Source organism: Lissotriton vulgaris, chromosome 12 (genome assembly GCF_964263255.1).
Source record: "Lissotriton vulgaris chromosome 12, aLisVul1.2, whole genome shotgun sequence".
Classification (NCBI taxonomy): Eukaryota; Metazoa; Chordata; class Amphibia; order Caudata; family Salamandridae; genus Lissotriton; species Lissotriton vulgaris.
Genome location: NC_141700.1, coordinates 71,904,992 through 71,918,881, shown reverse-complemented (window position 1 = coordinate 71,918,881; position 13,890 = coordinate 71,904,992). Strand labels below are relative to the sequence as shown.

At 42.3% G+C, this 13,890-nt stretch overlaps 1 protein-coding gene across 2 annotated transcripts in view; it reads right to left on the bottom strand.

Moving 5' to 3' along the window:
- CSNK1G2 (casein kinase 1 gamma 2) overlaps positions 1-13,890 on the bottom strand; it is a 142,410-nt gene that overhangs the window by 36,790 nt on the left and 91,730 nt on the right. For both annotated transcript variants that reach the window (XM_086947172.1, XM_086947173.1), the window contains exons 5-9: positions 7,665-7,813; positions 6,154-6,388; positions 5,012-5,097; positions 4,636-4,720; positions 957-1,105 (exon numbers count right to left, since the gene is read on the bottom strand). In XM_086947172.1, the coding sequence (XP_086803298.1) occupies positions 957-1,105; positions 4,636-4,720; positions 5,012-5,097; positions 6,154-6,388; positions 7,665-7,813 (704 nt within the window). The remainder of the gene's footprint in view (positions 1-956; positions 1,106-4,635; positions 4,721-5,011; positions 5,098-6,153; positions 6,389-7,664; positions 7,814-13,890) is intronic.

Genomic DNA, 13,890 nt, shown 5'->3' with positions numbered 1-13,890 from the left:
GTGGTTAATACGCAGAAGCTGGTTGGTGCTTAAATCTACTGCTGTCCCTCCTCCTGTGTGTCACACGCCCTAGGCTCCTACACTATGTAGGTCTATCTCAATCATGACTTACCAATTACACTGTCTGTTCCAGTTCTCCACACTGTCTGCCGATGTCTCAAGCTCTTCGGCTATATGTCCCTGTGCCTGGACTCATATACTCTCCATCCATGTCCCAAGCTTTTTCCTGAACGTTCTAAAACCCCTTCACACTGTCAATTGTTGTGCCACAAAGCGCTTCTTTCTATCTGAACCGAGCTCCTCACACTATTTGTTTATTTCATATCTTCTCAAACTACAAGTTCATATTTCCAAGGGTGCTCCTACATCAATACATGCACCCTCCCCAGATCCACACACACTCTGTCCATGTGCTCCCAAACTCATTAAATGTCTTAGTTCAGTGACAGTACAAAGAAGCTGAGTATCCAGGTCAGCTAGTGCCCTGTAAGTTTTCCGTGCATCTATCCATGTGCCTCAATCCTCCAGCTCACTATCCCGATATAAGTTTATTACAGTACCACCAACACATTTTTTCATTGTGCATAATGTTCTAGCCGGATGAATCAATCTGACAACTCTATGTTACTTATAATAATTCACTATGCAGACACTACACATTTAAAGTGTACTTGGATATTCATCAATACCAATGCAAATACAAAGGATTGCACATAAGTGTAGTTTGTGCCACTGCACAACCCAAATATTGACAATATTAATTTCTACTTCCGGAGTGTGGCTAGGCACTAGCAAAGGCTCTTCCACATACCAGGTCTTCTCATATGTATATACTAAGAAGATATAGATGTGGGATTTCAGGATTTAGTTTGTGGTCAGTGAAGAGTCTGAAGAAAGAAGTCAGTCATCAGTGCTGGTGGGGGCGTTTTTCATAAGCTGGACTGATTAACACTTACCAGCTGCTTCCCCACCCAGTCGTATTCATAGTCAAAGATGTATCCATGACGGTCAAAGAGATCAGTGAAAAGCTTCCGCAAGTAGTCATAATCTGGCTTCTCGAAGAAATCGAGCCGCCGCACATATCGCAGATACGTGCCCAACTCCTCTGTGATGAGGGAAAGCAAAAGACCGCAGTCATTAGAATTCATAAACTGGTCACATTACTTTTTTTGGTAGTCATTCTGCACAACTGTAACTCTAGGGCTTCTAAAACAGGCTTTTCACATTCATTTCCCAATTCAATACACACCACAGGAGGATACAACCCCCCAACTAGTCCTCATGGTGGGGACTAGGGATATGGCGCAAATTCCACATATTGTACTGGGAAACTACCCCATTTGTTAAGCCAAAATCAAGACAGTATTAAAATAATAATAAAAAAAGTCTTAACCAAATCACATTGAAGGTCACAGGGTTTTCATAGCAACAGAAGCCACCCAGCAGAAAACAAATCACAAGAAGCAGAGCCGTATTTACAAAGATGAAGGCATCTTAACTGAGAACCACTGTATCTGCAGGATGTTCTTCCTGGATTACATTTTTTTTAGACATAAGCTTGTTATAGTGTCTATGTTACAAGATAAACATTATTTCACATACAGCATCGGATGAAACACTTTTCAATGAAATGGCAGGATAATCCTTTTAAATGAACTGTTCTTCTGGTTTATCAACTCCTCCGAATCAGACCTTTCCACACAGCGTAGACTGATGGATTTATTTTCCCACTCATACCTCATTCAAAGGAAATCTCCGAGGACTGATCTTCTGAGAAAACTAATACAACAGACTTTTAAATGTATCAAAAAGGGCATCAGAGTTGGTGTGAGAAATACAGAACAAGTATTAGCAAAGACGAAGTCTTACATACTTTTAATATTAGTGTGTAATATTCAAAGAAGAGTGTATGTGCACGCATGGGCTGCCATCCTGGAATGGTTAATGTCGTGAAGAACAAGATCACCATCTACACACACACACACACATGTACTTGCACCATCCTACAATGATTTTTGTTCTATTTTGACAAAAAGAAAATTTAAAATGTGTGCAAGCACAGGCAACAATCTTGCTGACTGTACTTGCATTTTGTTTTCGCAAAGCTTAACAACAAAATATTGCAGGAAGGCAGCCAGTGTGCGCAAATGCGTGGACAGCCATGCTGTAATTCTATGTTTTGTATTACACTATTATTAATTTACAGTTCCAAGATGGCTGACAGACATTTTAGAATGGCAAACTAAAGTATGTGCAGGTTGACACCGAACAGTGAAAGCGAGCAGGTCAAAACAGTGTGCAGAAAACTACTGAATTATGGGTTAAAGAAAAAAACAAGGAGGAAGAGGAAGAGTTGGATGACTTCAGAACAGTGGCAGTAAGTAGGAAGAGAGTAGCTCACTTGAAGTGATAAACACTGAACAGAAATGTGCTCCCATTTGCTTTCAAAATACAGGAGTGTTTTTTAATGAATAATTTAGATAAGACTCTGCGTTCATAGTTAAAAGCAAAGATAACATTCAAATTAAAAATAAATGGAGCAACAAGGAGCCAACTAACCCGTAAAGTAGGGCCCAGCTCTGCTGCTGACAAGTGACGGAAAACAAATGACCACAGCTATGTCAGGAAGTTAATGGTGTTACACGTGGAATACAAAGTCACACCAATGAAAATTTGTTTAAAAGCATTAGTTCATCTGGCAAGCAACACTATCAGTGAATATCAGGGCTAAGCCAAAGGAACAATAAGGTCCCCTTAATGTATACGGTAAAAAAAAGGGCGAGAAACGTCTTCGTTTTATAGGGTGCAACAAAGTATAATCCCACATACAGAAGCAAAGATACCCGTCTAGGGAAATGTGTACACTGCACAGGATCGTTGCAGCTCTTTAATAGCAAGTTCTTCAGAATGGCGTTTATGAACGAATAATACTTCTGGTGGGAATGAAAGAACTATTCTTGTTAATTGACTTGTGGCGTCCTAAGGTTACATGAGCACCTACATTTTGAGACACCCCGACAAGCAGTGCCAGAAGACACAAAAATATCTGAAACCATAGTATTAGACAGTATTAGTATTCGACATAAGAGGTCCAACGGTGAAGCAAGACCTTTAGTGGATGATGAAAGATAGGAAGGCTGAATCTGCATGTTATTTTATAAAATCAAAAAAATTGATGAAACCAAACAAAGTTCGGGATCAAGAAAAAAGAGTCTGAAATGTGTAGAGTCCTGTCAGCCTCATCTACAGAAAGCGTGGGGCACAGTCACAAAAAAATGAATACACATTTTGTGAATCTTGTCTTTATCAGAACAATTGCCACTATTTCAGCATTGCAAATGTATATACACTGTGAAAAGGTTTTACGGGGGGGAACTAGTCAAGGGATGAAACAGCAGAGGAAAACCTCACCGAGATAATAAAAATTGCATAGGCCAGAGCCTTGGCCTGGTGGGTTTGCAGAAAAATATAGTACATAACATTAAACAACACAATGAGAGAGATTAAAAAAAAAATTGAGTACAGTCTTTTTTTTTCTGAAGTGACTCAAGAACTGAACTAGAGACAAAGCAATGTTTGATCTACAAACTCCTCATCCAATAAAACCAGGCTAAACATGCATGGAGCGAATGCTTGTAAAGCAAAGGATTGCAACACAAGAACTGGGTACTCAGGCAGGGTCTCTCGGCAACACAGGACATTGCAATCACAGAAAGATTAGCAAACAAGAGGCGCTACCTCTTAGCAGGAGTGGAAGAGAAGAAACAGACTGGGTGCAGCTATACATACTGGAAATTATGCTCACATTTCAGCCGCATCTGCCACTATTTGCACTTGACGTAACAGTTTTCAGCAGCTCTTGCTTTCCACCAGTGTTAAGAACTGTCTGCCACATTCTATGCCAGGCTATCTCTTTTCTTTACTAACATGGGCAACTGATTGACACCTCATTAGGTATTTCATTATGGACACCTCAGAATACAGATTTTTATTACTCTTGCAGTATATCAGAAATCGGACCTAAGCCCACACACCACACAATAAGGCACTGCACCATGTTGTTACAGTTTCCACCATGGAACCAACCAACCAGACTAACAATATCCCGATAGGACAGGCCCCGATGAAAGGACTAAACTAGTAATTGGTCACCATTATACTGGACCCTCAACTTCTTGACTTGAAATGTTTCTGCTAAGGAATGCATTGCAACACACATCTATCCAACCTGATTTTATGTTTATTCCCATAGTTAGGAAAAAGAGTGAGACCGTGGACTTGGTTACAATGTTCCCCTGGAAATACTCTGCAAACGAAAGCTAACAGGAACCAGCATGAGAACATGTATAACCCTATACATAACTTTTTTAAACAAATACTTACTGTTGGAATCAATTAATGTGTTGAACAATTTAAGCTGTGCAACATCTTAATTTAGATGAGCAAACGGCTCCCATTCCCAGAACAAAACCTTCAAAGCCTCAATCTCAAAAGGAAAAGTCTGAGTACGCACAAGCGACTGACTCGAATAGTAATAAAAGGGAAAACAGTTGAAGATTGGCTTGAGAAAGCGGAGTAAAATTGTAGAATATAGGAAAAAGTGGATATATTTTTATGGCTTTTGGCAAGTCTCACCTGGAAAATTTTCACACAGTACTTCGACCGGCGTGGACCTCTTTGTGTCGCCAATTTTCTGATACCTCTCCTTTAACGTGTCAGCCTGTACCAAGAAAACAGAGACACAAGGTAGAAAGGTGTAATAATCAATTATGAAACACCAAAGTTGAAATTATTTGAAAAGTCATACATTCTTAGCCAAATAAGAGCTGGGATTTTAATGAATTGAACCTAACAAAATAGGAAATCCATAATGACGTAGATGAACTGTGTAAAAGTCAATCAAACTTTTCTGAGACCGGCTGATGGTTTTATCAAACTTTAGTTTATATACCGGAATGCATTTATTACATATACTAAGGTGGGCTTGACTTTCACCTTTGTCTTCTCTCACCTTTAATCCTTGCCACGGGAGGCTTCCTCGCAGAAAATACATGAACATGTGACCAAGGGCTTCCAGGTCATCCCTGCGACTTTGTTCTAGGACGAAAACATAAAATTCACCAAACTACTTCAGCTTCAAAAGAAAACATTCTGATGACCAGTCTGCAGAAAACTGAACAGCAATGACAAGGTTTGGAGGATGCTTGGGTGTTCAAGTAACTAAAATCCAGAAAGTCCTTCACTTGATCGTATCTGCCTACTCTGCAGAACACACGAACACTTCAGTGAGACGCATCCATCAATTAATAATGGATGACTGATGTCAAACTGCTTGCCATTCGCAATGCACACGGTCTCTCATCTTTATTACTGCACTTACTATCAACTACCTCAAAGAGTACTGGGAAAAGCTCAACAGAAAGCAGATTTGACTACAGAACACCAATGCCAGTCAAGGTAACTATAGCTGCATACTGCAGACAGAATTTTGGTATACACTTTTTTTTTAAAACATCAAATGGCTCTTAGGTGGCTCTAAAAAAAAAACTTACAGCTTCAAAATGAACCTAATGTTTCAAGTAAAAGAAATAATTTCTACAAAAATGTGGAACTGTAATAATCTGTTGTCCGGTAATTGAAGTTCTCTATTATCCTGTGTACAAAGTTGGCACTAGACAAATGGCTTCAAATAATACAAATAAAAGAACAGGTCTACAACTGCACTTCAGTCTTTCTACTGCTACCATCACTGCTATTCCACTACAGGTTTTATAACCCAGCTATGTCCAAAAGACACAGAAAACAAACAAAGAGAGCTACGGAAGCAGCGGATGAGTTCAGGAGTACAAGATTATTAAAACTACTGAACTAGGTAGAGGAAAGTTGATGGGCAATGACATAAGTACTGGAAACGCATAATTATAGCATGCTTGCAGCATTGGCAGGATGTGGGCATGGGTTGCAGTCATAACTGGATGAAAGAGGCCAGCCTAGCTTCTGGGGGCGTGAAGATGTGGGTGAAGACAATCTTGGAAGAAATTGCGATGTAAGTGCCTCAATGGAAGCGAAAGACAGGAAGTTATCAATGTTGCTTGAAGAAGAGAAATCACAAGATGTTGTCAACATTGAGGAGGAGAAACGTGGATTTTTTACCTTTGCCCAGGTGCGTGTTTATGCTCATGTAGCGTGCGGTGCCCGTCAGACTTTTGTGCTCTCTGTACGGGATGTGTTTTTTGGTCTCTGGGTCAATGTACTCTTTGGCCAGGCCAAAGTCGATGATGTGAATGTTGTTCTGCCGCTTGCTGCCGGGTCGGCCCACCAGGAAGTTTTCTGGCTTCACGTCTCGGTAGATTAGGCTTTTGGTGTGAACATATTCCATCCGCGTGACCTAAGGGAGCACACACACAAGAGTTACAAGTGTACATCCTGCCAAAAACTTCAACATTGGGAGTCCTATCTACAACTTACACACTCTCTGGGGTAAGTAAACTGTTAAAATACCATCAGTTTTGGTTTTCTGGGTGGTAGAAACTGGCATGGTTTCTTGCGCCTCATGGTTATTCCCCACATCCTTACTAGTGAATACGGTAGACATTCTCTAGGGCAATAGGTTTCAACAAACAACTCCTAAGCAAGATGTTTAAATTGCGTGTTCCAGGTTTTTAGTCTGCCACACTGTCTCTCCACTTGCATACCACCTACCAACAGTGCAATTCCTGGTGCAATACTACTGCTAGCATGTATTTCTAATATTTCTTTTATTAGTACTAATACTACAAGAGCTAGAGCTCCTTGTACAACTTCATTCTTTTTTTACTGTTATCATTAGTGGCGTCACCATTTCTAGTGCTAGTATTCTATTACCACAATGCTACTACTTTCAGTATTAATACTACCTCCCCATCTAACTTTACCCCATTGTAGTGCTGCTATGATGATGCAGCATCAATTAGCAGTACATCTCCTCAGTGTCTTAAATGGAAAGACATTTCTCATCTAACAGTTTTTGTCCTCTCTCTTTAGCTATGCCTGTCCACTTAAAGCACTGTTTCTATTAGTACTAATGCCTCAAATGTCAGAACAGTACTAGCATTACTTTTATCAGCTTCAATAATACTTGGAATTATGATACAACTGCTCTATAGAGTACATAGCATCATAAATATACACCAATTAAAAAAGTATATTTTATAAAGGCCATCAGTTTGCCAAGCAAAGGTTTTTTTCCGGCGCTATTTAAATAAAAAAAGAAGTCTATGAATCAAACCAGCTTGTTGCAAAGCTGTGGCTTCTGGCTCCAGAGGTGCTGGAACAACTATGTGACAGGAACAACTATGTGGCAGGATCACCTGTCAGAACCACTTCAAAGAGAAAAACAATACAGCAAAGTTGATAACGGAGGTCGCTGGGCCACAATAGTGTCAACCCAGGTTACCAAAGGACTCCCATCCAAGAAAATATTGAGAAACCTTGCCCAATATCACTCTAGTCTAGAAACAAAGACAACGGGGGCTGGTTTCAGGAGTCGAGGATCCAGAGAAATTAGGAATAGGTGCCTCTTCTTCAGGGGCTAGCCAGTTAATAGCACAAAATACCTTTGTGCCAGCATTAATTCATCAACCTTTTAGGCTATCTAACATTATGAGCTCACATCACTAACTTACCAACTGGATTGCTATCATGAGGACAGTTTTGAGCGTGAATGTGCGGTCGCACAAGTCGAAGAGGTCTTCCAGGCTAGGACCCAGCAGCTCCAACACCATGGCATTGTACTTTCCACATGGGCCGAAATAGTAAACCTGAGGGATCCCTTCTGTTGTGGAAAAGCAGACAGTAAACTAAGAATCAACTCAGAGGCAACTTCTAATCTGCATGCCTGGATAGCTGTATTAAGTTAGTTGCGATATAACAGACAGAAACAAATTCAAATTAAAAGTTCCCGGTCTCGCTCAGAAGCACTCTTGGCTACGAGAAAGATCAATAACAAATATTTTAGTCTGAGCCAGACAAGAATACAAAAACACCATCAGTCTATATACATGCTCCAAAATGTACTAGTGCCAAACACTAGGATAAGTTAAAAAAGGATTACATACAAAAGAGAGGAATTGGGGTCTAATCTAAATTCCAAGGGGATTAAAGACAACGGATATCTGGGTTGTTTAAGAGACTCTGATATGTGGAATGCAAGAGCTATGCCATAAGACAAAAAACGTATTTATTAAGTTCAAAGTAATCTTTCTTGGATTGGAAGAAAAAGTTACTCACCTTCTTTATAACTCTTACCGGTGGATACTCTAACCAAAGATTCCACACCTTTAGTATACTGCCCAGGTGCCAGACTAGATCTGTAAGTTTTGACAGCAGTGGTCCCACACACTATGTGGTGCTGTGAGGCTCCACGTTGACCTCAATCCGACCTGGAAGTGATAGAGCATATAGCCGCCTCTCATGCACGCTAACATCAGTTTCTTGATTAACTCTTGGATGTGGAGCCCAAAACAATTGTTGGTGCCAGTATGCAGGGCTCTAATTTGGGAGATTTTGAGATGGCAAAAGGAGGCCATTCCACAGAACAGGAGTTAAGAGGGCATTATCGAAGGTAGAGGACTTTTATATCTGATGAATACTGAAGTGAAGATCCCACTTTCGCATAACAAATGGTCTGGTATGGAACATGTGCGTCAGACCGTCAATTAACTAGATCACACCTGGGGATGGTTGATCCACCAAACGTAAAAAGGCTGGAGAAATCACATTTAATGGTGCCCACTGCAGGAACTGACTGGGCCAAAGATGCAACAAAATAATCCACAGTTTGGCTTGTAGAGGGTCTGTGTGCAGACTCCACACCAGGACACAAATTTGTCCCCGCAACCTGCATAATTAAATTTAAAAATGGATATCTGGCTATGAGGATGACATCCACTCCCTCAGGAGGAACAAACGCAATCAACTGCTGCAGCTCGTTTTCGGTGCATGGAAGTGTAGATTGTGCACACTTGAGTGCAGAACCCTGCCCTGCTTCTGTGACAGAAGACCCTTCCCAATGCCTTAATCTGATCGGAGGACAAATGTTCATGCTCAGAATTTCTGGTTACCACACTCTCCTGGCCAATCCGGACCACTAGGAAGAGTTGGGCCCAATCTTCTTCAAGCTCAAGTGAGGGAAGGCAGAAAGACATACAGGAGTCCCCTGCTCCTCTCCCGCCTAAACGTGTCTCCGGGAGAAAGCAATCTTGGCAACTCCAACGTGCCGAAGTTTTTACTCTGCACACTCAAAAGTGACAAAAAGATCCAGCAAGGGTTCATACTAGTGTCAGAAGGTGTCCTATGCTAGCTTGGAATGCAATTGCCATTGGTGATCCACAAGACAATGTCTGCAGAGCTCATCTGCCCTGGCAGTAAAGATCCTGCAATCTCCTGGCAGTAAAGATCCTGCAATCTTCAATCAGGGAGATGCCCTGATGCTTCAACCCACTTCAGAGTCGCAGTGACTCTTGGCAGAGGACTGCTTGTTGCAGTACAACATGGCGTTATCAGAGAGAACCTGCTCCTGCCTTCCCTCAATGTACTGTAGTAAGGCCATCTACGCTAAGTGGATAACCTGCAACTCCAATAGTTTATGCGGAGCTAGGTTTTCGCCAGCGTCCTCTAATCTCCACTAAATACAGCAGGGATGCATTCATCACTACTGTCAGCTTAGGGTGGAAAAGTGAGACGGTTTTGCCCCTGGTCAAGTTGCGGTCTAGCAGCCACCATTGCCGACCATATGCCATCTCCTCTGAATCTTGAATGATAATTTGTCAGGTTTCTGGGCGCTGAGCCTGCTGAGACTTCAGATTCCAGTGCAAAGCCTGCACATGCCACCTGGTGAAGTGGATATTCAAGATGAAGGAGGCAAACAGGACAAGAAAACTCTGAGCAGCTATCACCGAGATACAGGACCGTAGTTGAAACATCTGGATCATATGCCGAATGCACTGGACTTGTAGCAAAGGAAAGACCATGAACTGCAACATGTCTAGAACCCCTATAAAGGGAAGCCTCCGCAAAGGAGTCGGATGAGGCTTCGGCTTGTTGATCGAGAACTCCAACTTTGTCAGGAGGTAAAATATAACATTGATGTGGTATACGACTGACAGTGGCGAACTCTCCAACAACCAGAGACCTAGATAGCGGAAAACTGATATTCACGACCGAAGATGGGCGGCGACCGTGCCATCACTTTTGTCAACACCCAACAGCAGTGGTAAGGCCAAAGGGGAGCACAGCAAACTAAACATGCTCCATTCTGACCTAGAAACACAGGGAACATCTATTGGATTGTAGGATTGGCAAATCAAAGTATGCATCCTGCAAATCCAAGGCAACCATCCAGTCACCTGGATCCAGGACAGAGTTTGAGCCAGTGTTTGCAATTTAAGTGTGTCCTTCCGTAGAGAGGCATTCAAAGGATGAAGATCCAAAATAGGGTGACGGCCTCCGTCCTTTCTCAGAACGAGGAAATAGAAGGAATAACAGTATATTTGTTTTTAATATGATATAGTGTCTTTTTAACTATTTTTAACATATTTTACAATTGTTTTATTCTGTCTTTTACGATTTTAATTAATCGAATAAAGTGTTTTGACTGACTGACAGCCCATCCCTACTTCTAAGGACAAGGCCCCCTTTATTGCTGGCGAATTTGACGCAAAGAGCCTGCATCACTTGTGGCAAGATTGAGGGGCGCTCCACTGAAAGTCACTCTGAGGTGGGAGTAGGTTGAGGTGCACCGTATGGAAGACCTATCTGACTGATGTAATGTGCTGCTACACTGGAAGAAAAGGTCTGCTCCTGCCTTTCACAGGATGGTTGTGCGCTGCTCAGGACAAACTAACACAGCTTGGAGACTGATGCCGAGTGAGGGAGGACTAGGTGGAATGGTGTCCCAGGGGTGCTGCACAGTGTATGCTTGATCCCCGCTTCGGGCTAAGAAAGGACTAGTTTGAGACTGCTGAGGTGATGGTGAGGCCTGGCGATGTCTAAATACCAGCTCTCTGGAATAGCCGCTGAAGGTTAGGCCTGCTCAGGAAACTGTCGGGCAGGGATTGAAAGGTCCAGGGAATACATTGACTGTTTTTTATTTAAAATGTTAAAGAACCCAATCAGCCTTTTCCCCCCCATCAAAGGAACTATGTGTTGGAGATGCCTGCACCACACAAATACCCACCACACTCCTGAAGCAGTCAGTAGTATTCAAGCCATCCCTAATGACAAACAATTTGGTGTCCGGATTAATGCCATGGCACTCCTTTATCAAGTACAAAAGTCTTAGGAGTATCGGTTATAGCATTCTCAGCAAAGGGGAGGAGCTGTTGCTCAAACACGCCTCAGATAAGTAAAATAAAGTCGTACATTTTAGCAGTAAGCACTGGCACTCTTTGCGAGATCACAAGAGAAACTTTAGCGTTTCGGTAAAAGCGATTGTTCTTAACTGTCAAGTTTCCGTTTTTTCTTACATTAGGTTCTGGAAAGCCAACATATGCTCCATCACACTGTAACAACCAAATATTTAAGCTGGGCTTATGTAACTAGTAAGGAAGGAATTTAAAGGTTATTCAACAATGTCAGGTCAATCTTTAGCCTACATGCCAAAATCGAAAGCAAAATTAATTGAGGGCACATCTGTGTAAGTGGGTCTATGTACAAGCAGTCTCACCGCTTAGAATCGAAGAATAAAATAGTGTGTGATACAGATTACTTGAAATTGTGTCCTTTCTTGATTGGTATTTGAGTGAATGTATGCTAGAATAGTACCCCATTTTGAGCACTCATCCGAAAGTGGCAAAATAGTAGCATGGTGCTCAGGCGCCAATAGACCACAGTCCTAATGATATTTTGCAGCATCCTGGCCTTTTTTAATGGTCTGAGCGAAAGAGGCCAAAATTCATCTGGGACCACAGGTAAGTGCTCGCTGGCCAAGGTTGCAAAGGTAAGGTATGATAATACCTAATATGCAGGCAGCATTGATTGACCTAAACACCGAGCTGACGGAAGAGAAGGAGTAGTTTCTGTCCTGTAACTCCAGTTCTGTAGTAGGGGTATCTCTGTTATAGTCATAATCTAGTGAATAGTCCCGCCCATGTGCGTGGACTCCAGCAATCAAAAATAATCTCTTATGTTGTCCAATCATGCAGAAACTGCAAAGGCACTTAAAAGAGAATTTAAAGACAAATAATGCAGCCTATATCCACAGGCTACACTGTCCAGTACTTCAACTAGAAATTCCACCAAACAACACAGCCTGCCCAGTTTCTTCCATAGAGAAACTTGCCTCTACCAGTAAAAGACTCTGGAATGATAGAGAGGAAGGCATGGACAGACAAGCCCCATAGGCTGCCATTATGTGGCTTAAATAGGATACTGTGCCTTTAAGAGAACTTTCCAGAACTTTCTCCCAGTATCCCAGAATGCACAGCAGGTCCCTTTTACTTTCAGTTCTTTTTGAAGGCGTAGCACGCCAGACCTGTAGCATTCTTTACATGAATATTTTTCTCCACCAGGGAGGAGGGCGGGCGCTTATGACTATAACAGAGATACCCCTCCTACAGAACTGGAGTTACAGGACAGAAACTACTCCTTCTGTAGTAGGGGATCTCTGTTTATAGTCATAATCTAGTGAATAGAATGGCAAGCCCATCCCCACACCAAAGCGGCGGTGGAGGGAAGAAAATTAACACCACTATTGTGCGAACAAATTCCGCAGCGAACCTGCCCAACCTGAGCATCTGCCCTGGCATCAGTGTCCAGACAGTAATACTTAGCAAAGGTATGAACCGACTTCCAAGTGGCGGCCTTGCAGATCTCTGCAATCGGAACATTACGGAGCAAAGCTGTCGTGGCAGCTTTTCCCCTGGTGGAATGAGCCTTAGGTTTACCCCCTAAGGTCTTATTAGCTTTTTGGTAACACAACTGTATGCAGGACACAATCCACCTAGAGATGGACTGCTTAGAGGTGGCAAGACCCGTCCTGCCCGATCAATAATTGACAAATAATTGGTCTGACCTACGAATATCTTTGGTTTTATCCAGATAAAATTTCAACACCCTCCTAACATCAAGGGAATGTAGAGACCTTTCCGCTGGAGATTAAGGATTCTGAAAAAACGTAGGCAACGTTATAGTCTGGTTGACATGAAAATCAGAAATACCCTTGGGAAGAAATTTAGGGTGAGTACGCATAACAACCTTAGCAGCATGAAGTACAGTATAAGGTTCTTGGCAACACAACGCCTGAATTTCACTCACCCTGCGGGCCGATGTAATGGCCACAAGGAACGCCGCCCTCCAGGATAGGTGCTGCAACGAAGCCTTAAGAATAGGTTCAAAAGGCTCCTTCATCAATCTGGACAGCACCACATTCAATTCCATTGAAGCGAAGGAAGCCTGACAGGAGGGAACACTTTCTTCAAGCCTTCCAAAAAATCTTTGATCACAGGTGTAGGAAGGTACCTCCTGACTATTGTTGCCCCCAACTTTTTGCCCTGTGTTTTAGCTGGTTTTTGACATAGTCGACCTGGGACCCTGCCAATCAGGACCCCAGGCCTACTGCTCTCTCTGTAAAATGGATTCCATGTACCTTAGGTACATTTCCAATTGGTATGGGCCACCTTATCAGACCCTGTAACTCAGGGCATAGGTGTACCCAGGGCCTACAGCATGTATTATGCCACCCCTGGCTGGCCTCCTAAATCTGACACAACTGGCTGCATGACAGCTGGGGCAAAGTCGTGTAATCACCCTTTGCTGTAGATATAGTATACCTATATCTAACCCTAAAAATGGACACACAGATTCCTATCAGTCACTCCTATGGCAGGCCTTAACAATCCTGAAGGCAGAGTG